Consider the following 27,993-nt stretch of genomic DNA (forward strand, 5'->3'; position numbering starts at 1 on the left):
TGCCTTTTAACATTCGAAATGTTTCTATGAGGTCTCCCCTCATTCTTCTAAACTCCAAGGAATACAGTCCAAGAGTGGACAAACGTTCCTCATATGTTAACCCTCTCATTCCCGGAATCATTCTCGTGAATCTTCTCTGTACAGTAGAGTAGACATCAGTATAGTAGACATCAGTGGATAAGTTGTCTCCAGAGACAGAGACAGAAAGATCTAGAAAGGGGAGGGAGGTGTCGGAAATGGACCAGGTAAACTTGGGGGCAGGGTGAAAGTTGGAGGCAAAGTTAATAAAGTCAACGAGCTCTGCATGCGTGCAGGAAACAGCGCCAATGCAGTTGTCGATGTAGCAAAGGAAAAGTGGGGGACAGATACCAGAATAGGCATGGAACATAGATTGTTCCACAAAGCCAACAAAATAGCAGGCATAGCTAGGACCCATACGGGTGCCCATAGCTACACCTTTAGTTTGGAGGAAGTGGGAGGAGCCAAAGCAGAAATTATTAAGAGTAAGGACTAATTCCGCTAAACGGAGCAGAGTGGTGGTAGAGGGGATCTGATTAGGTCTGGAATCCAAAAAGAAGCGTAGAGCTTTGAGACCTTCCTGATGGATATCTAGACTATTCCTCTTCTCACCGTCTCTTGCAAAAACGCCATCCCCTTCTCGCAATTCCTCCGTCTCCGCCATATCTGCTCTCAGGATGAGGCTTTTCATTCTAGGATGAGGGAGATGTCTTCCTTTTTTAAAGAAAGGGGCTTCCCTTCCTCCACTATCAACTCTGCTCTTAAACGTATCTCCCCCATTTCACGTACATCTGCTCTCACTCCATCCTCCCGCCACCCCACTAGGAATAGGGTTCCCCTGGTCCTCACCTACCACTCCACCAGCCTCCGGGGCCAACATATTATTCTCCGTAACTTCCGCCACCTCCAATGGGATCCCACCACTAAGCACATCTTTCCCTCTCCCCACCTCTGCATTCCGCAGGGATCACTCCCTACGAAACTCCCTTGTCCATTCGTCCCCCCCATCCCTCCCCACTGATCTCCCTCCTGGCACTTATCCGTGTAAGCGGAACAAGTGCTACACATGCCCTTACACTTCCTCCCTTACCACCATTCAGGGCCCCAAACAGTCCTTCCAGGTGAGGCAACACTTCACCTGTGAGTCGGCTGGGGTGATATACTGCGTCCAGTGCTCCCGATGTGGCCTTTTATATATTGGCGAGACCCGATGCAGACTGGGAGACCACTTTGCTGAACACCTACGCTCTGTCCGCCAGAGAAAGCAGGATCTCCCAGTGGCCACACATTTTAATTCCACATCCCATTCCCATTCTGACATGTCTATCCACGGCCTCCTCTACTGTAAAGATGAAGCCACACTCAGGTTGGAGGAACAACACCTTATATTTCGTCTGGGTAGTCTCCAACCTGGTGGCATGAACATCGACTTCTCTAACTTACGTTAATGCCCCACCTCCCCCTTGTACCCCATCTGTTACTTATTTTTATACACACATTTTTTCTCTCACTCTGCTTTTTCTCCCTCTGTCCCTCTGAATATACCCCTTGCCCATCCTCTGGGTCCCCCCCCTGTCTTTCTTCCCGGACCTCCTGTCCCATGATCCTCTCGTACCCCTTTTGCCAATCACCTGTCCAGCTCTTGGCTCCATCCCTCCCCCTCCTGTCTTCTCCTATCATTTTGGATCTCCCCCTCCCCCTCCAACTTTCAAATCCCTTACTCACTCTTCCTTCAGTTAGTCCTGACGAAGGGTCTCGGCCTGAAACGTCGACTGCACCTCTTCCTAGAGATGCTGCCTGGCCTGCTGCGTTCACCAGCAACTTTTATGTGTGTTACTTGAATTTCCAGCATCTGCAAAATTCCTGTTGTTTGCTAATGAATGGCATTTCAGGATTTCTGCTTTCTAAGTCCAAATACATGATTTTTGGCTTTAGAAGAAAGATTCCTGATTGTGAATTGTGTCTATATGATTCTCCATTTGAAAAAGTCAAGGTATTCAAGTTTTTAGGTGTCTGGTTTGATGAAAGACTTACTTGGAGGGTTCATATAGATAAAACAATTGGAAAGTGTGAGAAAGTTTTAAATATTATGAGAAGTATTGCTGGATGCGACTGGGGAGCAGGGCGGGAAACTATGTACTTAATATATCTAGCTATGATTAGATCAGTTATAGATTATGGTTGTATTGCTTATGGTTCCATTGCTACAGCAGTGCTTGGAAAACTAGACACTGTGCAGTCCAAAGTACTTAGACTCTGTTGTGGAGCTTTTAGAACAACATCAGTCCCGGCATTATGTGTGGAGATGGGAGAAGTGCCTCTGCATTTAAGACGAATTCAGTTGGGCCTGCAGTATTGGACAAAACTAAATGGATTCAATCACAGCTGTCCACCAAAGTGTCTTTTGCAGGGGAAGTCGGAGCGCCAAAGTAAAATTAAAATCTACCCATTTTTAGATTTAATAACTGGGCTGTGAAATTGAAAATGATTGAGGAAGACATAGCTGACCAAATTTTCTTGCCACCTGTTCTTTTTTGGCTTTTGCCAGAACCAGAAGTAGACCTATTCCTCCTTATTCAGCTTCAAGGAAGCAGAGCAATTTCAACAGCGTCGATCACAAATGAATATTTAAATAATAATTGGGGATCTTATCTGAAGATTTTTACTGATGGCTCTGTGGACCCAGAAAGCAGTAGGGCAGGATTTGGGATGTATGTGTCTCAACTTGGAGTTAAGATTGGTCACCGGGTTTCAGATGGTGTTTCTGTCTTTGCAACAGAATTATTAGCAATCTTCTGGGCCTTATGGTGGATAGACGACTCTCAACCATGCAGCGTTATCATCTGTTCGGATTCTGCTGATGCCTTGGAGGCTATAAAAGGGAATAAATCAAAAGCTCGTCCTGACATAGTTATTGAGATTCTCTTAGTTTTGTTTAGAGTAGGGAAGATGGGTTGTGAAGTAGATTTACATGGGTACCTGGGCATGCTGGGGTGGAGGGAAATGAAATTGTGGATGGCATTGCAAAGTCTTCCTTACAGAGCAGGCAAGTAGAAATGAGAGTTCCCCTAGGCAGAGCAGAATTGAAAAGTAGGATAAAAAAAAAAGTATAGAGAAGAAGTGACAGGAGGACTGGAAAAATGAATTAAAGGGAAGGTGTTTCTTTTCTAGTCACCCACCAGTTAAAAAGGTCTCAGACCGTTACTTTCTAAATCGTAGAGATATGGTGAAATTAACAAGACTTAGGTTGGGGCACTGTTTATTTAAAGATAATAGGAAAACATCCTACTGGATTATGTGACTGTGGTAGTCCAAGGACAGTTCATCATGTTTTGCTGAGTTGTAAGTGATATAAGATTGAAAGAAGCATGTTGTTCAAGAGGCTGTCTGACTCTGCCTGAGTGTATTTTGTTTTTGTATTAAATCCTTGTTTGACCACCAAGAGAACCACCATCTGATTGAAGAGTTTATTATTCAGTTTATACGTGCGACTAGTTTATATTTGAGAATTTGAGTTTCTTGGAATTCTATAATTAATTATACATCCTGCGGAGGGCAGTAATACACCTAGATACATCGAAACTGCCAGAAGAAGAAGAAGAGATTCAGTTGTTGTTTAGACCAAACATCAGAACGGGGAAGAAAAGTGATCTAAATGACTTCGACTGTGGAATGATTGCTGGTGCCAGATGGGGTAGTTTGAGTATCTCAGAAACTGCTGATCTCCTGTGATTTTCATGCAGAACAGTCTCTAGAGCTTACAGAGAGTAGTGTGAAAAACAAAAAAATTCCAATAAGTGCTAGTTCTGTGGGTGAAAATGTCTTGTTAATGAGAGGGGTCAGAGGAGAATGGCCAGACTGGTTCAAGCTGACAGGAAGGTGACAGTAACTCAAAAAACTAGGCCTTACAACAGTGCTGTACAGAAGAGCATCCTTGAATGCACATCATGTTGAACCTTGAAGTGGATGAGCTACTGTGGCAGAAGTCCACGAGCATACACTCATGAGCCACATTATTACATACAGGAAGTCCCTGATAAAGTAGCCGCTGAACGTATGAGTTCACGGGGCAGCATGGTGGCATAGTGGTTAGCAAGACGTTCTTACAGCTTGGAATGTTGGAGCTTGGAGGTCAATTCTGGTGCAGTCTGTAAGGAGTTTCTACATCCTCCCCGTGAACGCGTGGGTTTCCTCTGGGTGCTCTGGTTTCCTCCCATATTCTTAAGGCATATTGGTTAGTAGGTTAGTTGGACATTGTAAACTAATTTGGCTATTGTTAAATAGATGGGTTGCTGGCAGTGCAGTTCGTTGGGCTGGATGGGTCTGTTCCACACGCTGTCTCTAAATAAATAATAAATAAAAACGATTTACAATAAGAAAGCAGGACATAAAACAGACACAGTACATGCCTCAGTATAGTTCTTGGTTTAATTTTTTCCAAACCAGTGGTCAGTGTCTCAATTAAAATTTTTTGATAACCAGATGATCATTTTTGTGGCTTATTAAAACATCCTGTGGTCAACCACAAAAGAGCAAATTATATTTTTCCGTGGTCAGTAATGTCATATGTTTTACTTTGAATTGATGACTGTGTAATAAAACTCGGGTCAATACTGTTCATTGTATTGAGAGATTTCTTATATCAAACCTTAAAATGATTAATTTCTCTTTGCAGTTTTTGTTTCTGGGCGGCACAGTGGCATTGTGGTTAGTACATCACTTTACAGCGATCACAGATCAAGGTTTAATTTCCGCCATGATCCATAATGTGCTTATATGTTCTCCCCGTGATGGTGTGGGTTTCATCTGGGTGCTCCGGTTTCCTCACACGTTCCAAAGGAATACGGTTAGAGTTCGGGTTATTGATCTGTGTTCATGCTATGTTAGCTTCAGAAGTTTCCTCACACATTCCAAAGGAATACGGTTAGAGTTCGGGTTATTGATCTGTGTTCATGCTATGTTAGCTTCAGAAGTTTCCTCACACATTCCAAAGGAATATGGTTAGAGTTAGGGTTATTGATCTGTATTCATGCTATGTTAGCTTCAGAAGCGTGGCCACACTCGGGAGCTGCCCAGCAGAATAATTGCTGATTTGATTTGAAGCCAATGACACATTTCACTCTATGTTTCAATGTTTCAGGTTCAGATTTACATTTATTGTCATTCAACCATTCACTTGTACACGGCTGAACCAAAGATCATTCCTCTGGGGCCAAAATCCAAAAGGGTGCAAAGCACAGTACATAGAGTCACGCATGGCACATGTAGCTACAATCCAGCACGCACAGACACAAAATAAAACTCGCACAAGTCCCTGAGTGGCGTGGGCTGAAGTTTGACAGGTTGATCATGTATACGTGACAAATAAAGCTCATTGTTACCCGTTCTGTGAAGCACAACATTGTAAATTCAATGCTTTTACCATCTGACTTGATGAATTTAAAATCCATCAAGTACATGCCTTATTGCCAATTGTCTAATGAATGCTGACTACACTTGTGACTGAACTATAGTGTAAATGATTGCGATTTTTTTTCAGGTAGGGTTTGGAAATTAGAAAAAATATTGAGAGTGAGCAATAAGATTGAAGTCTTATTCACACTTATATCTCTACATATGCCTGCACACAAAGGCTGATTTTAGTTGGAGAAAGGGATTGAGCATGAAACTGTAGGCTCGTTAGACTTGTCCTATCTTCTTCCCTTGAAGTCCTGACCATTCTAACTTGCATGACTCATCTCCCCCTGCTGTCTGTAAGGAGTTTGCACGTTCTCCCCATGACCATATGGGTTTTCTCCAAATGCTCTGGTTTCCATCCATATCCCAAAGACGTACTGGTTAGGGTTGGTGAGTTGTGGGCATGGTATGTTGGCACCAGAAGCATGGCGACACTTGCAGGCTCCCCCCAGCATGTTCTTGAATTGTGTTGGTCATTGATGCAAACAAGACCTTTCCCTGTATGTTTCAATGTTCATGAGACAAATAAAGCACTTATTCCTACCCTGGATCCAAAGTCAATGGTGCAGACAAGAGTTAGACGTATTTAGAGTGCGGAAGCGAACTGTGTAATGACCTCAGATGAGGCTGTGTGAATAGCATTGATTTCACAGTAAGTTCAAAGTGCATCTATTATCAAAGTTTGTACATATCACCACATGCTACCCTGAGATTCATTTTCTTGTGGGCATTTACAGTAGAACAGAGAAATACAATCAAATCAGTGAGAAACTACACACAAAGGCTGACAAACAACAATGTGCAAAAGACCAACTGAGCAAGTACAGAAAAAAACAGATAGACAAATATAGTAATAAATGAGATAAATAATAGATAAATAAATAAATAAATATTTATTGAGATACAACAAAGTATAAGCCCTTCAGCCCTTTGAGTCACACTGCCCCACAATCCCCAATTCAACCCTAGCCTAATCACAGAACAATTTGCAATCACCCATTAACCTACTATGTCTTTGGACTGTGGGAGGAAACCAGAGCACCTGAAGAAAACCCTTGCATTTCACAGAGAGGACAAACAGACTCCTTACGGATGGCGTTGGAATTGAACTCTGAACCCTGATATCCTGAGCTGTAATAGAGTCGCACTAACTGCTGTGCTACTGCGGCACCCCATATTAAGTAGATAAATAAGTAGCTACTGCTGAGAACACTCTGGGACATCCTGAGACCATAACATGCAGCCTGTTTCTGGATTTGGTAGCTGATAATTGGCTAATTATTGTCACATGTACCGCTGTACAGCAAAGAACATTGGAATCCTGTCCATGTAGTTCAGAGTTCAAAGTTCAAAGTGAATTTATTATGAATATACTTATATGTCACCATATATAATTCTGAGATTTGTTTTCTTGTGGGCATACTCAGTAAATCCAAGAGCCATAAAGGAATCAATGAAAGACCGCACCTAACAGGACAGATGAACAACCAACATACAAAAGGGACAAACTGAGAAAATACAAAAGAGAAAAAAAGTAATAATATGTACATGAGCAATAAATATCAAAGGTTCATTTATTATCAAAGTATACAAGTCTAAAATTTTTCATTCTCCAGGTGGCCATGAAACCAAGAAAGAAAAATAAGGCACCAAGATATTCAACCCTCAAATCCCATCTCCCCGCAAAAAAAACCCCTGAGAAGATCAGGCAAAAAAACACAGAATATAAAACTGTAAGACTGAAAAAGAAATTTTATAGTCTAAGTCCACGTCCAAAACACAGAAACAACCTGGGCAATGCTCTCCAGGCGCTGCAGCAAACCTTTCCCCCTCCAGTACAGAGCAATCAATAGACAGGCAGCTGCTGCTCCCCCTCTGCACACACTTCGATGCTTCAATCGCCCTCGCCATTTTAGTCAGCAAACAACGGAAGCTTTAATCAGTGAAATGGAGCCAAACATCGGCTTGTGCCCCGTCCCGCAGCCTGCCCACTACGTGGCTCACGCATGCTACTTTTGTCTCCTAGAATCCTCCTGGAGACTGCTTAGCACTGAGGCACCTGAACGATCTCCAAACAGCAAAACACGGGCTCCAACAGTTCCAAAATCACATTCAAGATGAAAAACAAACGTAAAAGACATAAAAGAAGTAAAAAAAACAAGAGAAAAACTGCAGATGCTGGAAATCCAAGCAACACAAACAAAACGCAGGCCATACAGCATCTATGGAAAAGAGTACAGTCGACATTTCCGACCGAGACTCTTCAGCAGGATTCTTCAACAAGAAGTCAAAAAGATGGTTCCATGAAATATTGAGAACATGAGATGAAGAGTCCTTGAAAGTGAGCCCATAGGTTATGGGAACAGTTCAGTGATGGGGCAAGAGAAGTTGAGTGAAGTTATCCTCTCTAGATCGAGCCTGATGGTTGAGGCATAATAGCTATTTCTGAACCTGGTAGTGTGAGACCTGAGGCTCCTGTACATTCTTTCTGATGGCAGCAGTGAGAAGAGACCTGGGTGGTGGGGCTCCCTGATGATGAATGCTGTTTTCCTACAACAACGTTGGGATGGCTTTACCCATGATGGACTGGGGGATATCCACTACTTTGTTGGGTTTTTCATTCAAGGACATCGGTGTTTCCATACCAGGCTGTGATGCGACCAGTCAATATACTCTCCATCACACATCTATAGAAGTTGTCAAAGTTTTACATACTGAATCTTCGCAAAATTCTAAGGAAGTAGAGGCACTGCCATGCTTTCTTCGTAATTGCACTTGCGTGCTGGGCCCAGGACAGGTCCTTTGAAATGATGATACCAGGGAATTTCGAGTGGCTGACCCTCTCTACCTCTGATCCCCCAATGAGGACTGGCTTATGGGCCTACTGTTCCATGCCAAGACCCCATTTCGCCACAGCTGTGCATTAAGATAGCATAATTACTCAGCCTGTTAACTCTTCCACCTATCACCTGTCAGCTTCTTATTTCATCCCCTCCATCCACCCATCCTCCCCTCACCTGGTCTCACCTATCACCTGCCAGTTTACACTCCTCCTTCTCACCCCACCTTCTTATTCTGTCTCTGTCCCCTTCCTTACCAGTCCTGATGAATGTCATCGGCCAGAAAAGTCGCCTGTTTATCCCTCTTCATAGATGCCGCCCGAGTTGCTGAGTTTCTACAGCACTTTCTCTGTGTTTCTCAAGACCTCCAGCATCTGCAGAATCTCTTGCGTTTACAATGCGCCTTTCAGATTCAGATTTATTTATTTATTACATGCACTTTGAAGCATACAGTGAAATGCGTTGTGTGTGTTGACAACTGACAAAACCTAATGATGTGCTGGTGCAAGCCCTCAAGTGTCGTCACACTTTCCAGTGCAACACAGTGTCAAAGTAACTGCCATTGCCGATACTAAAATAAATTACCTCAATAAGTAAAATAACTGGTCCCAGAGCACATGCACTCTTACCACTCAAGCATTCTTCTTAGTTCATTTGTGCACAAGGAGACCTGTCGTGGGCCCCTGTCACTGGTTTCAAGTTGGAATAGGAAACTGCGATTTTTATGCAGAATTTTTCCGTGTAGAAGTTTTGTACAGCCTGCAAAGTCAGGAATTGAAAGGTTGAGCATGATGGGATGAATGCTCGAAACTGCATACATTTCAATGCAAGGAGTATTGTAGGAAAGGCAGATGAGCTTAGGGCATGGATCAGCATGTGGATTGTAGTCATTAGTGGGATTAGCTTTCAGGAGGGACAGGACTGGTGACTCAACGTTCCAGGGTTCTGTTGTTTTAGACATGATAGAGCAGGAGGGATTAAAGGGGGAGATATACCATTACTAGTCAGGGAAAATGTCATGGCAGTACTCAGACAGGACAGACCGGAGAGCTTGTTTAGTGTGGCTTTGTGGATAGAACTGAGGAATACAAAAGGTATGATTATGTTAATGGCATTATATTGTAGACCACCCAACTGTCCACAGGATTTAGAGGAGGAAATTTGTAGAGAGATCACAGACAGCTTCAGGAAGCATAACACATGGAATGCTGGAGGAACTCAGCAAGCCAGGAAGCATCGAAGGAAAAGAGTACAGTCAATGTTTCAGCCAAGTTTCCAGCACCTGCAGATTTTCTCTTGTTTCAGGTTGTGATAGTAGGTGATTTTAACTTTCCACATATTGACTGGGACTCCCATACTATAAAAGGGTTGTACAGGATAGAATTTGTCAAATGTGTTCAGGAAAGTTTCCTTAATCAGTACATAGGAGCCGCAACTAGACAGAGATGATAGTAGATCTTCTGTTAGGGAATGGGACAGGGCAGTTGACAGAAATTTGTGTAGGGGAACACTTTGTATCTAGTGATCTTAACACCATTAGTTTCAAGGTAATTATGGAAAAAGATAGATCTGGTCCTTGGGTTAAAATTCTAAATTGGAGAAAGACCAATTTTGATGGTATCAGAATGTATCTGACAAGTGTAGACTGGGACAGATTGCTTTCCAGTAAAGATGTTCTTGGTAAGTGGGAGGCCTTCAAAAGTGAAATTTTAAGTGTACAGAGTTTGTATGTTCCTGTCAGAATAAAAGGTAAGGATACAGTTTTAAGGAAACTTGGAAGAAGGAATCTATTTAGCCAGAGGGCGATATGTCTGTGGAATTCATTGCTATAGACAACATATACTGTATGTCACCATATACTACCTTGAGAATCATTTTCTTGTAGGCATACACAGTAAAAACAAAGAAACACATTAGAATCAATGAAAAACCACACACAACAAAGTCAGACAAATGTGCAAAAGTCAAAAAACTGTGCAAATATAAAAATGAAATAATAATAATAATAAATAAATAAGCAATAAATATCGAGAACATGAGACGAAGAGACCTTGAAAGTGAGTTTGTAGAATATGGAAACAGGTCAATGTTGGGGTGATGAAGTCGAGTGAAGTTATTCCCTCTGGTTCAAGAGCATTCATGGAGGGGAATAAACAATCAGCATTTCCGGTTGAGATGATGAAGGGTCTTGGAGAAAGCTTGGAGAAAGTGGGAGGATCCTTCAGTCCTGATGAAAGGTCTTCATAGATGCTGACTGACCTGATGAGTTCCTTCTCCATTTTGTGTGTGTTGCTAAAGTATTAAAGTGCCAGATAATGGGAAGATTTGTGAAGCACACACAAAATGTTGGAGGATCCAGCAGGTCAGACAACATCTATGGAGGGAATAAACGGTCGACTTTATGGGGCAAGACCCTTAATCTGAACCTATCACAGCCTGTACTCCAGTATCTGGAACTCAAATTATAACAATCTTCCCATTGACTCCTAGCAGTTTTTATCAATGCACCATTTTATTACCACATTTTTCTGAAAAATCATCTTCTATGCAGAGGAATAAACAGTTGGTGTTTTCTTCAGAACTGGAAAGGAAGGTGGGGAAGCAGGAATAAGAAGGCGGGGAGAGGGGGGAGGTGTACAAGCTGGCAGGTGATAGGTGAGACCGGATGAGGGGGAAGGTGGGGTCGGTGTGGGTGGGAAGGTGTAGTAACAAGCTGCGTCAAAGCTCGAAGAGTTAAAGAGCTGAAAAAGAAGAAATCTGATAGGAGACAAGTAAAGATAATCTATAAAAAATCCTTAAAAATTTAAACAAACATGGTCTTCACCTTGCTCACTGCATTTCCCCAGAGTAATCTTTCAATTACTGTTGCTGCTCTTGTTTCAGGAAATGTTCTTATTAGTCAGGGTGTTGAAGCTTACATGGAGAAGACAGGAGAATGGGGTTAAAGGGAATAATAAATCAGCTGTGATGGAATGGCAGATCAGAATTAATGGGCCAAATAGCCTAATTCTGCCCCTACTTTTTATGATCTTACAATCTTGTCCTAAGTTCATAAAAGGAATTCCATAAGCAGTAGTTCCTTTCTCTTTTTGGTTTCTCTTTTCACATCAAAATGGTGAGGCTTTCAGGCAGGTGGACACTTTGACAATTCGTCCTTTGAAACAGGACTTCATGACTCTTCTTGTAAATGAATTCTCTTCGTCCTCGCAGGAAGGAAGGCTCAATAGAAAATGCACACTTTCTAGAGAATCTCACTGATCCATGGAAGTATATACTTGTACTGATTTCATAAGGATAAAGCTTTGCAGAATCTTTGTCATTATGGCATCAGCACATAATTACATTCTCCCATATGTAATTAGGCATTTCATAAAATGTTCAGATGTGCAAATATGAGCCCATATAATATGGTTTAATATTCACTATGCGGTACTTGTAATATTGACTATAATCATTGAAGGAAAAGAAAGTCTTCTTCTTCTAAAGTCCATTACCCTGACTGGGGCATAGGCCACCGACATCAGCTTGCCAGAGTCCTCTATCTTGGGCATATTTTTGAAGTTGTCCCCAGGTATAGCTCATCTTTGTAGATCCTTCCTCTCCCAGAGATGAGGTTTTTAGAGCTTCTGTCAGTGTTTCTGCAGCTTTTATGGGGTTACTAGCTCCTATACCAACATTCCCCTTTCACAGCTGGGCTTGGGACTGTCCACGGTGGTGTTAAAAGACAGCGTAGGATTAATCAATCACTTATCATGGCTTTACAATAGCAGGATTCTTAGCAGTGGAGGAACAGAAGGATTTTGGGACCATGTACAGAAATCCCTCAAAGTTGCCACACAATTTGAGAGGGTGATTAAGAAAGCCTATGGTGTGTTGGCAAGATGGCACCAGCGAACAACGCTACCATGGGCAACATCCTCAAGATGGTCCATGAAACTGTTCCTTTCACTTCTTTTGCATCTTCTTTTTCTTTCAAATGTGGTTGTGGTACTGTTGGAGCCTGTGATCTACAGTTTAACAGTGTGTTTCAGGCCAATTGAGTGACCCGGTACTTTGCTGTCTCCAAGAGGGTTCTGGGAGACGAGTGGCCTCACAAGGCTAAACAGCTTGGAGATGGGGCGCGAGCCCATGATCAGCTGCACTTCTTGCTGCTCTCGCTGACTGAAGTGTTGAGGAAGATTGAAAACATGGAGGTGATTATGGAAGGCGAGTGAGTGTTCAGCACCATCTACCAGCCCCTTGTTTGCCGCTACTGAAGGAAGGTCCCTCTCTCTCTCTCCCTCGATGCTGTTGGAGGATGATGCTGGAGCAAGGTTTAATGGATGCAGTTTGTGGATTGAACTGTAGTTCACATTATGATGTGTTTTCTGGTTTCTAATCGCTCCTTTTTCTATTGCTATTTTTGGGCAATTTTGAATTGCAGCAGCCTGCAGATAATGAACATGAGCTGAACTGAATATGGACTCAAACAAGAGGAATTCTGCAGATGCTGGAAATTCAAGCAACACACATCAAAGTTGCTGGTGAACGCAGCAGGCCAGGCAGCATTTCTAGGAAGAGGCACAGTCGACGTTTCGGGCCGAGACCCTTCGTCAGGACTAACTGAAGGAAGAGTCAGTAAGAGATTTGAAAGTGGGAGTGGGAGGGGGAGATCCAAAATGATAGGAGAAGACAGGAGGAGGAGGGATGGAGCCAAGAGCTGGACAGGTGATTGGCAAAAGGGATATGAGAGGATCATGGGACAGGAGGCCCAGGGAGAAGGAAAAGGGGAGGGGGGAAAAAACCCAGAGGATGGGCAAGGGGTATAGTCAGAGGGTCAGACTATGGATCAGGTTGGAGGCTACCCAGATGGAATATAAGTTGTTATTCCTCCAACCTGAGTGTAGCTTCATCTTTACAGTAGAGGAGGCCGTGGGTAGACATGTCAGAATGGGAATGGGATGTGGAATTAAAATGTGTAGCCACTGCAACCTGATGGCATGAACACTGACTTCTCTAACTTCCACTAATGACCCATCTCTCCCTCGTATCCCATCCGTTATTTATTTATATACACACATTCTTTCTCTCTGTCTCTCTCCTTTTTCTCCCTCTGTCCCTCTGACTATACCCCTTGCCCATCGTCTGGGTTTCCCCCCCCTCCTCCTTTTACTTCTCCCTGGGCCTCCTGTCCCATGATCCTCTCATATCCTTTTTGCCAATCACCTGTCCAGCTCTTGGTTCCATCCCTCCCCCTCCTGTCTTCTCCTATCATTTCAGATCTCCCCCTCCCCCTCCCACTTTCAAATCTCTTACTATCTCTTCTTTCAGTTAGTCCTGACGAAGGGTCTCGGCCCGAAACGTCGACTGTACCTCTTCCTAGAGATGCTGCCTGGCCTGCTGCGTCCACCAGCAAATTTGATGAATATGGACTTGTTTGTTTGTGTTTTATATTCTGTGTTTTTGGTCATTCTTTTTTGTTGCCATTTGTGCAATTTGTTTTTAATGCATGAGGAGGGGGGTGGTTCATGTGTTTCTTTGAATAGATTCCACAGCTTTCTTTTGTGGTTGTCCATGGGGAAGACGAATCTCAGGGCTGTATACTGCACACATATTTCGATAATGAATGTAGTTTGAATCTTTTGAATTAGTGAGAAAATTGAGTTCAAGGGCCACAAAGTAATACTGCAGTTCTATGAAACTCTGATTAGACCACACTTGGAGAATTGTGTTCAGTTCTGGTCACTCCATTACAGGAGGATGTGGAAGCTTTAGAGAGGGTGCAGAGGAGACGTAAAAGGATGTTGCCTGGATCAGAGACATTGGTGAATTAAAAGACATTAAGAAGCCTTTAAAGGAGGAAGGAAAAGCAGAGAGGTGAAGTTCAGGGAGGGTTGCTGAGATGCTCATTAACTGAAGGGAAATTAAATCGAACCCAATCAAAGATTACAAGTTGAATGTATGCAGTATCTCAAAGGAATTTGCAGTTGGATGAGAATACAGAGATAGGCAGGAGGGGTAACTCAAGGAGGGATTTGCTGGGAACTCTAACATTAATTGGGAGCTGGCATAGACTGGAGATGATATGTGAAAAGGCAAGTTAAGGCACAGTGAGAGTGGTTGTTGGAATATGTAATCGGTGGGGAACTTGAGCTTCTGTCGCACCAAAAGATAACGTCTCTGGTGGCCACCAGTTCACTCTGTTGTTTAAGACAACACTTGGACCCCAAACCTTTTGATTTTGATCCCCTTTGATTCCTTTTTTGTATGATCTCTAATCTAACAAACAGAACATAACCCTGTCTTGATGAAGGGTCTCAGCCTAAAATGTTGACTGGTTATTCCTCTCCATTTATGCTACCTGACCTGCTGAGCTGCTCCAGCATTTTGTGTGTGTGTGTGTTACACTGGATTTTGAGCATCTGCAGAATCTCTTGTGTCAGCAATAAGGGAATATCACAGAGAAAGACAGACAATAAGGTGCAAGGCCATGGAGAGGTAGATTGTGAGCCCAAGAGACATCTTATCAAACTAGGGGATCACAGAATGGGTGTCACAGTAGTTTAGCGATTAGTGTGACATTATGACAGCTCAGGGTGTTGGAGAACAGAGTTCAGTTGTGACACCGTCTGTAAGAAGTTTGTACATCCTTGCTGTGAGTGTGTGGGTTTTCTCCTGGTGGTCCGGTTTCCTCCCACAGTCCAAAGACATACCCGTTAGCAGGCTAACTGGCCAAAGTAAATTGTCTTATGATTAGAGTAGGGTTAAATAGGTAGGTTGCTAGGAGGTGTGGCTCATTGAGCCAGAAGGGCCTGTTCTGTGTTGTATATCTAAATTTAAAAAAACATTCAAAAGAGAAACATAAATTAAATTTCAAAATTAAATACATTTATCAAATTAATAAATTTATTATCAAAGTACTTATATGTCACCATACATTATTTTTAGATTAATTTCCTCACAGGCATCTATTGTCAAAATCTCCAATGTGTAAAAGAAGATAAACTGCAAATAAAAATAATACTGAGAACATGGGTTGTAAAAAGTCCTTGAAAGCGAGTCTGTATGTTATAAACCAATTCAGAGAAGTGCTGACTAAATACTGACACGTAGTACTGGAGCCTGATAGCTGGATGATAATAACTGTTCCTGAACAGTTGAACCCAGTGGTATGGGACCCTAGGCTTCTGTAACCTCAAGCCTGATGGCAGTAGTGTGAAGAGAGCATGGCCTGAATGGAGGGGCTCCTTGATGATGGATGCTGCTTTCTTGTGGATGCCCTTGTAAGTGTGCTCAGTGATGGCGGGGGCTTTGCCTGAGATTCACTGGACTTTATCCACCACTTTCTGGAGACTTTTCCATTCCTGGACATCGGCGTTTACACACCAGGCTGTGATGCGACCTGATAGGATACTCTCCACTGTGCGTCTATAGAAGTTTGTCTGTACAAGAAAGAACACAATTAGAAAGGTAGGTCATGTAAGATGGTCTAGTGTTACATGGTGTCTCTGTACCGAGGTAATGATTAGGGATGTGCCCTGGGTGGTTGGGACATTGTAGTAGTTCTCAGATAAATCTACGTGCACAGTTCGGGGTTGTGCATTTGAGGCACGTGTTCATGACCCAGACTGGCAGCTTGGTAATTAAATAAGTCTGGATTTAAGACAAAACAATGTCTTAACAATAATTATAAAATACCAAATTGTTACAATGAACCCATTTAGTTCACCAATATTATTGAGGAAGGAAGTTCAAAGTAAATTTATTATCGAAGTACGTATACGGTATATCACCACATACAACCCTGAGATTTATTTTATTGCGGGCAATCATAGCAAATAACAAGAAACACAATATTATCAACAAAATACTGCACCAAACAGAACGGTCAACAACCAATGCGCAAAAGACAACAAACTGTGCAAATATAAAAATTAAATACAATAATAATGATAAATATGTAATCAATAAGAATCGAGAACATGAGATGAAGAGTCATTGAAAGTGAGTTTATAGGATATAGCAACAGTTCAGTGCTGGGGTGAGTGAAGTTGAGTAAAGTCATCCCATCTGGTTCAAGAGCCTGATGAGTGAGAGGTAATAACTGTTCTTGAACCTGGTAGTGCAGGTCCTGAGGCTCCTGTATCCCTGTCCTCAGCTGGGACGGCCCACACATGACCCAGCAATGTCACATTCTGGGAGCGATTAGAGAGAGCCAATCAATGCTGGGCCGTCCCACTCTCACCTATCCTGTGATCAAATCAATATAATTGAGTACTAGAACAACACACACACAAAATGCTGAAGGAACTCAGCAGGTCAGGCAGCATCTATGGAGGGAAATAAACAGTTGACGTTTCAGGCTGAGATGATGAAGTGTCTTGGAGAAGCCTTGGAGAAAGTGAGAGGTTCCTTCTGTCCTGTTGAAAGGTCTCCATAGGCACCACCTGACCTGCTGAGTTCCTCCACCATTTTGTGTGTTGCTGAAGTATTAAAATGCCAGGTAATGGGAGGCTTTGTGAAACACATACAAAAAGTTGGAGGACCCAGAAGGTCAGGTAACAACTATGGAAGGGTATAAACAGTCGACGATATGGGCTGAGACCTTTCACCAGGACCTGTCACTGCCTATACTCCAGGCATTCCAGTATCTGGAACTCAAATTATAACAAGGTTCCCATTGATTCTTACCAGTTTTTATCAATGCACCATTTTATTACTTCATATTTTTCTGAAAAATCATTTTCTATGGAGAGGAATAAACAGTTGGTGTTTTCTTCAGAACTGGAAAGGACAGCGGGGAGAGGTGGGAGGAGCACAAGCTGGCAGGTGATGGGTGAGATCAGATGAGGGGGAAGCTGGGTGGATGTGGGAGGGGCTGTGAAGTAAGAAGTTGAGTCAAAGGTGGAAGAGGTAAAGGGCTAAAAAAGAAGGAATCTGATAGGAGACAAGTAAAGCTAATCTTTAAAAATTTGAACAAGGATGGTCTTCATCTTGCTCATTGAATTTCCCCAGAGTAACCTTTCGATTACTGCTGTTGCCTTGTTCCAGGAAATGTTCTCATTAGCCAGGGTGTTAAAAGTTTCGGGAAGAAGGCAGGAGAATGGGGTTAAAGGGGATAATAAATCAGCCCTGATGGGATGGTGGAGTAGACCCGATGGGCCAATTGGCCTAATTATGCCCCTGTAGTCACATGGTGCAATAGTCTTCTGGAGAGGAGAGTGGGCCATGGAAGAACGGGAAGGAGGGACACCAGAGGGAGGCAGTGGGCAGGTGAGGGGAAGAGAAGGAGTAAGAGGGGAACCAGAATCAGGAATGGAAAAAGAGACAAAGAAGGAGGGGAAGAAATTACCGGAGGTTGGAGAAATCAATGTTCATGCTGTCAGATTAGACCATAAAACATAGGAATGGAATTAGGCTATTCATCCCATCGACCCTACTCCACCATTCCATCATGTCTGAGCCCAAATCCCACTCAACCTCTACACCTGCCTTCTTAACATATCCTCTGATGCCCTGACTGATCAGGAAACAATCAGCTTTCGCCTTAAATATACGCATAGACTTGGCTTCCACCGCAGTCTGTGGCAGGGCATGCTATTTACTACTCTGGCTAAAAAAAGAATCCTCTCTACCTCCGTTCTAAAGGGTCACCCCTCAGTTTTGAGGCTGTGTCCTCTAGTTCTGGATATCCCCATCATAGGAAATATCCTCTCCACATCCACCCTATCTAGTCCTTTCAACATTCGTTAGGTTTCAATGAGATTGGAGGTGATCTAGACAGAATATGAAGTGTTGCTCCTCCAATCATGGGAACAGAGGAAGGCATGGACAGATGTCAAAATGGGAATGGGAAGTCGAATTGAAATGGGTGGCCACAGGGAGAGCCTGTCGTTTGTGGTGGACAGAACAAACGCTCTCGATGAAGCGATTGCCCAATCTGCATCAAGCTTCTCCAATGTAGAGGAGTCCATACTGGGAGTACAGGATGCAATAGGTGAGCCCAACAGACCAGCAGGTGAATTGCCACCTCACCTGGAAGGACTGTTTGGGGCCCTGAATGGAGGTAGGGGAGCAGGTGTAAGGACAGGTGTAGCACATGTTTTAAATTCAAAGTTCAAAGTAAATTTACTGTATTATCAAAGTGTGTGTGTATATATATATATATATATATATATACACACACACACTATGTACAGCCCTGTCATTGTCTTGTGGGCATGCTCAATAAATGCATTGAATCATAACCATAACAGAATCAATAAAAGACCACATCATCTTGGGAGTTCAACCACTGTGCAAATACAATAATAAACAAATAATAATAATAATAATAATATAAATAAATAAATAAGCAATAAATATCTAGAACATGAGATGAAGAGTCCTCGAAAGTGAGTTCATAGGTTGTGGGAATATTTCAGTGATGGGAGGGTGAGTGAAGTTGAGCGAAGTTATCCCCTTTGGTTCAATGAGCTTCCAAACACAGGAACATCCAAGTACTGTTTCAATGGTCAAAGTTTCAAAGTAAATGTATTATCAAGGTATGTATATGGCACTATACACTACCTTGAGATTCATTTTCTTGCAGGAATTCTCAGCAGAACGAAGAAATACAATAGAATCAATGAGAAACTACAGACAAAGGGTGACAAACAACAATGTGCAAAAGACAAACCACGCAAATACAAAAAAACAAATCAGAAAATAAAAAATACTGAGAACATGAGTCCTTGAAAAATGAGTTTTCAGGTTGTGGGATCTTTTCGGAGCTCAGGTGAGTGAAGTTACCCACACTGGTCTGGGAACCTGTCTTTGTCTTAGGTGTGAGGTGAGTGAAGCAGGCTGCTTGTCGCACAGCCTTGTGGTGCACCTATGCTGCTGGTGCTTGTGGAGGAGATGTTGTCTAGACCCATCTCACAGTGTCTTTGACCTTCTACCGTCAGGCAGAAGGTACCACAGTATAAAAACAAGGGTTGTTAGTCTGGGTAGCAGCTCCTTTCCCAGACTGTGAGACTTCTGAACACTCTGCCAGCACCCAGTACACATTTTCATGACAGCGCCAGTGGCATTATACTGGTGTATATTTAACTGTATACCATACATGCACCTTATGTCAACTTGTACACCTACAAAATACTTTTGTTATCTGTTAATATTATTGGGTTAATATTTTATGTGTTATATGTACTGTGTTTTGCACACTGTTCGCAGATGAATGTTGTTTCATTTAGCTGTATACCTGTGTACAGTTGATGGACAATGAACTTGAATTTAAACATGAACTTGTTGTCAATGTGAACTGTTGGAGCACTTCCAGCATAATGAATTGTAATTCTTCCTTTATTTCAGAGTGCAGCATCTGCATTATTTTTATTTTGTGTTACAAAGGTCACAGTGACAGAAGTTACCTTTGTAACCAAAATTACCTTTTCAAACAGGGATGGATGATAAGTACTAGCCTTGTCCATGACAATGACTCTGGTGTAAACTTGGCGACATCAACAAAATCAAGGACCATGCCCACACTGGTCATTAGGGGTATGAAGGAGAGCATTGGACTATGAGACCACAAGACCATAAGACATCAGAGCAGAATTAGGCCATTCAAACCATTGAGAGAGGGCAGCATAGTAGTGTGGTGGTTAGCACAATGCTTTACAGTACGAGCAACCCAGGTTCAATTCCCACCGCAGCCGATAAGGAATTTGTACATTCTCCCCGTGACTGCGTGTGTTTCCCCGGGTGCTGTAGTTTCCTCCCACAGTCCAAAGGTGCACCATTTGGTAGGTTAATTGGACATTGTAATTTGTCCTGTGATTAAGCTAGGATTAAATCGAAGGGTTGCTGGAAGGTTTGGCTTGAAGGTCCGGAAGGACCATTTAATCTATTCTAAAGCCAATCTAGCCTTTCTTCCCACATAGCCCTCCATTTTGCTATCATCCATGTACCTACTTAAGAGTTTCTTAAATGCCCCTAATGTATCTGAGTGTGGGCACGTGGCCAAGTCGTTAAGGCATTCGACTAGCAACCTGAAGGTCGTGAGTTCGAGCCCCAGCCGAGGCAGCATGTTGTGTCCTTGAGTAAGGCACTTAACCACACAGTGCTTTGCGACGACACTGGTGCCAAGCTGTATCGTCCCTTGGACAACATTGGTGTCATGGAGAGGGGAGACTTGCAGCATGGGCAACTGCCAGTCTTCCATACAACCTTGCCCAGGCCTGCGTCCTGGAGAGTGAAGACTTTCCAGGTGCAGATCCATGGTCTCGCAAGATTAATGGATGCCTTTAAATGTATCTGCCTTTACCACCAACTCTGGCAGGGTGTTCCACACACCTACTATTCAGTGTAAAGAACTTACTTTGACATCTCCAGTATATTTTCCTCCAATCATCTTAAAATTATGCCCCCCTGGTATTAACGGATTCTGCCCTGGGAAACAGTCTCTGGCTGCCCACTCAATCTATGCCTCTTATCATCTTGCACTCCTCTCTCAGGTCTCCTTTCATCCTCCTTCACTCCAAAGAGAAAAGCTCCAGTTCACTTAACCTATCCTCATAAGATAAGATGGAATGGCAGAGCAGATTTGATGGGCCCTATGGGCTTGTCCTTGTCTCTCTAGTCCAGGTAACATCCTGGTAAATCTCCTCTGCACTCTCACTAAGACTTCCTTTTCTCACTAAGACTTCCTTTTCTCACTAAGACTTCCTTTTCTCACATCCTTTCGATGAAGATGTGAATATTCTGTATCAACTTCTTTTTATTACCTGGATGTACTTATGTATGGCCTGATCTGGCTGGAAGGCATGCAAGCATTTTTCTCTGAATGTCAGCACCCACTATAATAATAAACTGATAATAAACTGCTACACTTTAACCTGGTGAAAAACAGAAATCCATACAAAAGAAATCAGACAAATGACAGGCCTTCCCATATGACAACAGTAATGCCAGCCATGTGGCGAATTTGGCGTGTGTTAAAGGAAGAGAATAATCAGAATCAAATTTTTACGTTTAAAGTTCAAAATGACTTTATTAGCAAAGAACATGTATGTCAGCAGTTACTACCCTGAGATTGATTTTCTTGTGTGCATTCACGGATGCAAAGAAATACAATGGTATCAATGAAGAAGTACACACCAGCAAAGATGGAGAAACCACCAATGTGCAAAAGAAAACAAAATGTGCAAATACAAAAATAAATGTTGTGTTACAAAAATAAATAAACAAATCATACATAATTTTGAGAACATGAGTTGTAGAGCCCTTGAAAAAGAGTCAGAATCAGATTTATTGCCATTGACTTCGATGACATGAAATTTTAAACACAGCAGAATCTGCAGATGCTGGAATTCCAAACAAGGAACACACGCAAAATGCTGGAGGAACTCAACAGGTCAGGCAGCCTCTAGGGAAGGGAATAAAGAGTCAAGTTTCAGATGAGACCCTTCATCAGGGTGGTATAGTAACAGGGCAGATAGTTCAATCACATTACAGTGTCAGCGGTAACTGATTGGGCTCATATCCTACCGCTGTCTGTAAAGAGTTTGTACATTCTACCTGTGATTGTATGGGTTTCCTCTGTATGCTCTGGTTTCCTCCCACATTCCAAAGAGTTCTGGGTTATTCAGGCTTAGTAAGTTTTGAACATGCTGCGTTGGCACTGGAAGCATGGCGACACTTGTGGGGTGCCCCCAGCGCATCCTCGGACTGTTGATAACGCAAACAATGCATTTTACTGCATGTTTTGATGTATATGTGACAAATAAGGCCAATCTGAATCTTAATAAGTACAAGACAAAGTCAGAAAATTGCTATAAATTACCACAATAAATAGTGCAAAAAAAGGAATAAGTTAGCATTCATGGGTTCATGCACTGTCAGAAATATAATGGTGGAGTGAAGAAACTGTATGCTCCTGAATCTTTGAGTTCTATCCCTAGGCTCCTGTACCTCCTTCCCGATGGTAGTTACAAGATCTGTGCATTCAACCCTGGCAGCCGAGGTCTGTATAAGAGAACCAGGTATGACTTGCAGAAGGCTATCTCAAGAGCGAAGGAATAATTCTGAACGAGGTTGGAGGCGGAATCAGATGCACCTCAACCCTGACGGGGTTTGCAGGCTATTGCTTCCTACAAAGCGAAACCTGACATCATGAATGGCAGTGACGTTTCACTCCCAGATTAGTTCAATGCCTTTTATGCTCGCTTGTAAAGGGAGAATAAGACCACAGCTATGAGGATCCCTGCAGCATTCGGTGACCCTGTGATCTCTGTCTTGGTGGCTGACATCAGGCTGTCTTTCAAGAGGGTGTACCCTCACAAAGCAACGGGCCCTGATGGAGTACCTGGTAGGAATCTGAAAACCTGTGCCGACTAGCTGGCAGGGGTGTTCAAAGACATTTTTGATCTCTCAATACTCCAGTCAAAAGTTCCCACCTGCTTCAAAAGGAGAACAATTATATCAATACCCAGGAAGGGCAGGGTGAGCCACCTTAATGACTATCATCCAGTAGCACTCATATCTATGGTGATGAAATGCTTTGAAAGGTTGGTTATTGCTGGAATGAACTCTTGTCTCAGCAAGGACCTGGACCCATTGCAATTTACCTATCACCACAATAGGTCTATAGCAGATGCAATCTCATTGGCTCTTCATGGATCACCTGGAGAATACAAATACCTACGTTAGGATGCTTGTTATTGTGTTAAACAGCTCAGAGTTTAACACAATCATTCCAAGAGTTCTGATTAAAAAGCTCCAGAATTTGGGACTTCGTATCTCCTTCTGCAGCTGGATCCTCAACTTCCTAACCAGAAGACCATAATCTGTGCAGATCAGAAATAGCATCTCCACCTCATTGATAATCAACACTGGTGCACCTTGGGGTGCATGCTTAGCCCACTGCTCTATCTCTCTACACCCAAGGCTGTGTGGTTAGGCTGTATCACAGCCTGGTGTGGGAACATCAATTCCTTTGAGTGGAAGATCCTATAAAAAGTAATGGATTCAGTCCAGTACATCATGAGTAAGGCTCTCGCAACATGAAGTGTTGCTGTAGAAAAGTAGCAACCATCATCAAAGATCCTCACCAGCCAGGCTATGCTCTTTTCTCGCTGCTGCCATCAGGTAGAAGGTACACATGCTTCAAGACTTGCACCAGCAGGTTCAAGAACAGTTACTACTCCTCAGCCATTCGGCTCTTGAGCAAAAGGGGATAACTACACTCATTCTATTTCTAGTGTTCTCACAAGGGATTGTTTCACATTAAGGACTCTTTATCTTGTTATTTCATGCTTTTTCATTTCATGTTATTTCATACTTCCAACCTGTGCCTTATAAGGCATGAAAATGTCCGATGCAGGCCTCTCATCGTCTGAGTCGGTGTTCCGTCCCTCCCTCCCTCCCTCATACTGGTTATTTATTGCTATTTATTTATATTTGCTTTTGCACTGTTGTTCATTGATGCTACTTACACTTACTGTTCTATAGATTTGTTTAAGTATGCCCACAAGAAAAAAAATCTCAGGGTTGTATGTGGTGACATGTATGTACTCTGATTATAAATTTTACTTTGAACTTTGAACAGCTCAAAGACATCTATAACTTTGCTGATGATACAACTATTGTTGGCAGAATTTCAGATGGTAACGAGAGAGCGTACAGGAGTGAGATATGTCAGCTAGTTGAGTAGTGTTGCAGCAACAACCTGGCACTCAACGTCAGTAAGATGATTGTGGACTTCCGAAAGGGTAAGATGAGGGAACACACACCAACTCTCATAGAGGGATAACAAGTGGAAAGAATGAACAATTTCAAGTTCCTGGGTGTCATCATCTCTGAGAATTTAACCTGGACCCAACATATCGATACAACTACAAAGAAGACAAAGCAGTAGCTATATTTTTGAGGAGTCTGAGGAGGTTTGGTATGTCACTAAAGACTCTTGCAATTTTCTACGGATGTACTGTGGAGTGTATTCGAACTGGCTGCATCACTGCCTGGTGTGAGGGTTGTGGGGGTGGGGGAGGGGGCTACTGTACAGAATCAAAATAAGATACAGAGAGTTGTAAACTTAGTCAGCTCCATCATGAGTAGTAGATGCCATAGTATCAAAGACATCTTGAAGGAGCAATGCCTCAAAAAGGCGGCATCCATCATTAAGGACCCCCATCACCCAGGTTATGCCTAGCTCTCATTGCTACCATCAGGAAGAAGGTACAGAAGCCTAAAGCACACACTCAGTGATTCAGCTACAGCTTCTTCCCCTCTGCCATCCGATTTCTGAATGGATATCGAACCCATGATCATACTTTTTAATTTCTCTTTTTTGCACTATTTAATATTTAATTTAATTATTTAATATATATACTTACAGTAATTGAGTTATTTTTCTATTAGTATGTACTGCTGCTGCAAAGACAACACACTTCACCACATATGCCAGTGATATTAAACCTGATTCTGAGAGGAGGGTGTATCTGGTATGAGAAGAGGCCTTAGTAATGGATACCTGCCGAATTGCAAGGGGGCTGAAGAAAATGGGATGGGGGGTGGTGTGGAGGAGTAAAAGACTTGGGAAATTCTCCAATTCTCCACAGATTATCTCGTTTGGGTAAGTAATTCATTAGTTTCTACCCTTCTGCAGTCATACATCTGTCCTGGTGTTAGAGCAATAAACGTCAGGATGCCTGCCTCTGTTTCCTTTGTGCAGCGTGGCCAGGATTTGAAGGCAGCGTCCACCAGATCAGTTTACAGTTGAGAGGGCAGCTTTCATTTACAGCGAGACAGTACTGGCCAACGAGCAGCAGCGACCTAATACGTGAACCGATTTTTCCTCCACGGATACTGCCTGACCCGCTGACCACTTAACCCGCTGTTTCTATTCAAAACGGTGCGTTCTGCTGCGGTAGCGGCGCCCTCATCCGTTAAGAGGGAGATCCCACACGTTAACACTCCCTGGGCCCGGCTCCCCGACTGGTTTCAGAAGAGAGATGGGGGAGACAGAATATTTAATAAAACAAATAAAACACTTGTTCTTTGTAATTGCAGATTGTCCTCTAATGCACATTAGTTGTTGGTCCACCTTTGTGCAGCTTTTCATTGAGTCTATTTTGTTTCTTTGTATCTACTATGAATACCAGCAAGAAAAAGAATCTTAGGAAAGCACATGGTGACATATAGGCGCTTTGAACTTTGGATCCCGTTGTATGGAGCTCTGGCTGCGACGCAATGCAAACCCCGAATCAAACGGAAGAACTCCTCTCGGTTAATGTGTAAAATCCAGTATTGCTAGAACAAATTCACCAAAGTGCCAAGTAAATTTATTACCAAATACATCTATGTCGCCATATACAATCCTGCCATTCATTTTCTTCCAGGCACACTCAATCAGTCCAATAACCATAATAGAATCAATGAAAACCCGCACCAACAGGGGGACAACCAGTGAGCAAAAGACAACAGACTGTGCAAATACAAAAAGAGAGAAGATCCTGCTTTAACATACAAATTCATTAATGAAATCACACCTTACTATAAATACAAGCCCGATCCAGTTTTAGAGTCAGAATACCACAGATCATATTATGACCGATCAGTTATTACAGATAGGACAATCCATAATAACCATCTGGATATAATATTATAGGATAAACGAACAAGAACAACTTATTTAATATATAGCCACTCCAAACACACATAACTTACAGAAATCAATAAATGAAAATCACCAGAAATATGCTGAATTAATAGAAGAATTTGAAAGACTGGAACATGACCAGGGTATACATTGCCCCAGTAGTAATATGTAGAACCAGTATCATCCCAGAAACAACAGCATTAAACAGTTAGGACTGCACAGTAATGTCTATGCAAATCTTCAGAAAGCCGCAGTACTAAACGCCACTAGAGTAGTCCGAAAGTTCCTAGCTATTGAGAAATGAGTGTGCTTGGCTATGCCCGTACCAGCTTGAGATGAGAAACAATAAATAATAAATTAGAAACTAAACCGTGCGTCGTGGAAATAAAACAGTTCATTTAACGTTAGGTGATAAATGCTTACAAATGTATCGCTTGCTTTTTGAAAGACTTAACCATTTTGTTGGTCCTTATTAATGTACAGTTTTTTTCCCGTAAATTCAAGATTCCATTTACGAGATTGACAATTGTCATTCTTCAGTACACAAAATGATCCGATCCGATACAGCATAAAAACGCAATAGAACAGGATACAGTAAATACGATTAACTTATATACATCGCCTGATTGTGTGTACATGAAGCAACACTCAGTACAGGAGCATCTGTACGTAAGAGTCCTGATGAAGGGTCTCGACCCGAAACGTCTTTCCATCGATGCTGCCTGACCTGCTGAGTTCATCCCTCCGGCATTTTATATGTGTTACTCTCGATTTCCAGCAACGGCAGAATCCCTCGTGTGTAACTGGACGTAAGGTGACTGACAGGAAATGATAAAGTAGTGGCGATGGGTGGGGGTGTTGATCAGCCCGACGTGACGGCTTGGGTGAAGTAACTGTTTCTGACTCTATTGTATTTCGTTGTCATTCTGTGAATGCCTGCAAGAAAAGATGATGGTCCTTCATTTCCATGTTTGCTCTTTCAACTGCATTGTTTGTATGAAACGAGCTCTATAAATAAGTTATTGTTACAATTATTATATACGTACTTTGATAATACATTTACTTTGATTTCCAAACTCTTGCATTTAAATTAAGGAAGATACCTCAGCAAGAGCGTAGCTGGCGAAGGACTGTCGTGGCGGGATTGATTCGGGGCTTTGCACCCACGGTGGAGAGTGCGGAGGGAAAGGGTGAGCAGGAGGGGTGGGGGTGGGAAGGATTGGCGGTACTTGCGCCAGCTAGAGGCTAGAGCGCGGAGCGCGCAGTTCAGAGAGGGAAAGAGAGAGAGGAGTCAAGTAAGCCTGCACTCAGTGACCAACGCACTCCATACCCTGCCCTGCTGTTAATTAAACGGCGAGGAGAGAAGGGCCAGCGGAGAATTCCCCGCGGCCGCCAGTGCGCCTTGTTGGAGTGACACCGACAACAGTCGAGAAATCCCGCTCGGAAAGGGAGAGAGGAACTCGCAGGCGGCGGAATGAGCGCTGACAGCTAACGCCCGGAGCAGATCGGGACTTCATGAGTGGGAAGTGGAGCAGTGGTTGGAGACAACGCGGGAAGCCGAGGGGTAGATCACGGCCAGTGTAACTTCATTTATTCATCGAGTGAAAAAAACGAGAGAGATACTACTGCAATGAACAAACTAGGCTTCTGTAAGGCCACCTTGGGACTGTGGCTTGTCTGTAGTCTGTTCCTGGGAAGCGCCGAGGGGAATTTTGCCGATCACCACGTTCATTCCAGCTTCATTTACAGGCGCCTGCGGAACCACGAGAGGAGGGAGATTCAGAGGGAGATACTCTCCATCCTGGGGCTTCCTCACCGCCCCCGGCCCTTCTCGGTGGGGAAGCACAGCTCGTCCGCGCCGCTCTTCATGCTGGATCTGTACAATGCGATGTCCAGCGAGCAAGAGGCGGAGCGAGGAGCGGCCAGGAGTGCCGTGCCTTACCGCGCCGCTCTCGCCACACAGAGCCCATCGCTCGCCAGCCCGCACGACACCAACTTCCTCAACGACGCTGACATGGTCATGAGCTTCGTGAACCTAGGTAACCAGCTCCCTCCTTC

At 43.0% G+C, this 27,993-nt stretch overlaps 1 protein-coding gene and 1 long non-coding RNA gene across 3 annotated transcripts in view; one reads left to right on the forward strand and one right to left on the reverse strand.

Annotated features, from left to right (window-relative positions):
• Positions 1-15,231: 15,231 nt before the first annotated feature.
• Positions 15,232-27,958, reverse strand: LOC140193921 (uncharacterized). The gene is made up of 3 exons (XR_011884998.1): positions 27,595-27,958; positions 26,553-26,871; positions 15,232-15,736 (listed from the first exon to the last, which is right to left on the reverse strand). It is a non-coding gene; the product is annotated as an uncharacterized lncRNA (long non-coding RNA).
• The window catches only part of bmp5 (bone morphogenetic protein 5), a 148,615-nt gene continuing 147,774 nt past the window's right edge, over positions 27,153-27,993 (forward strand). The window contains exon 1 of one of the 2 annotated variants that reach the window (XM_072251092.1): positions 27,153-27,974. In XM_072251092.1, the coding sequence (XP_072107193.1) occupies positions 27,566-27,974 (409 nt within the window). In that variant the 5' untranslated portion in view covers positions 27,153-27,565. The remainder of the gene's footprint in view (positions 27,975-27,993) is intronic. The other variant, XM_072251093.1, reaches the window with a different exon arrangement.

The sequence above is a fragment of the Mobula birostris genome, chromosome 2 (genome assembly GCF_030028105.1).
Source record: "Mobula birostris isolate sMobBir1 chromosome 2, sMobBir1.hap1, whole genome shotgun sequence".
NCBI classification, from domain to species: Eukaryota; Metazoa; Chordata; class Chondrichthyes; order Myliobatiformes; family Myliobatidae; genus Mobula; species Mobula birostris.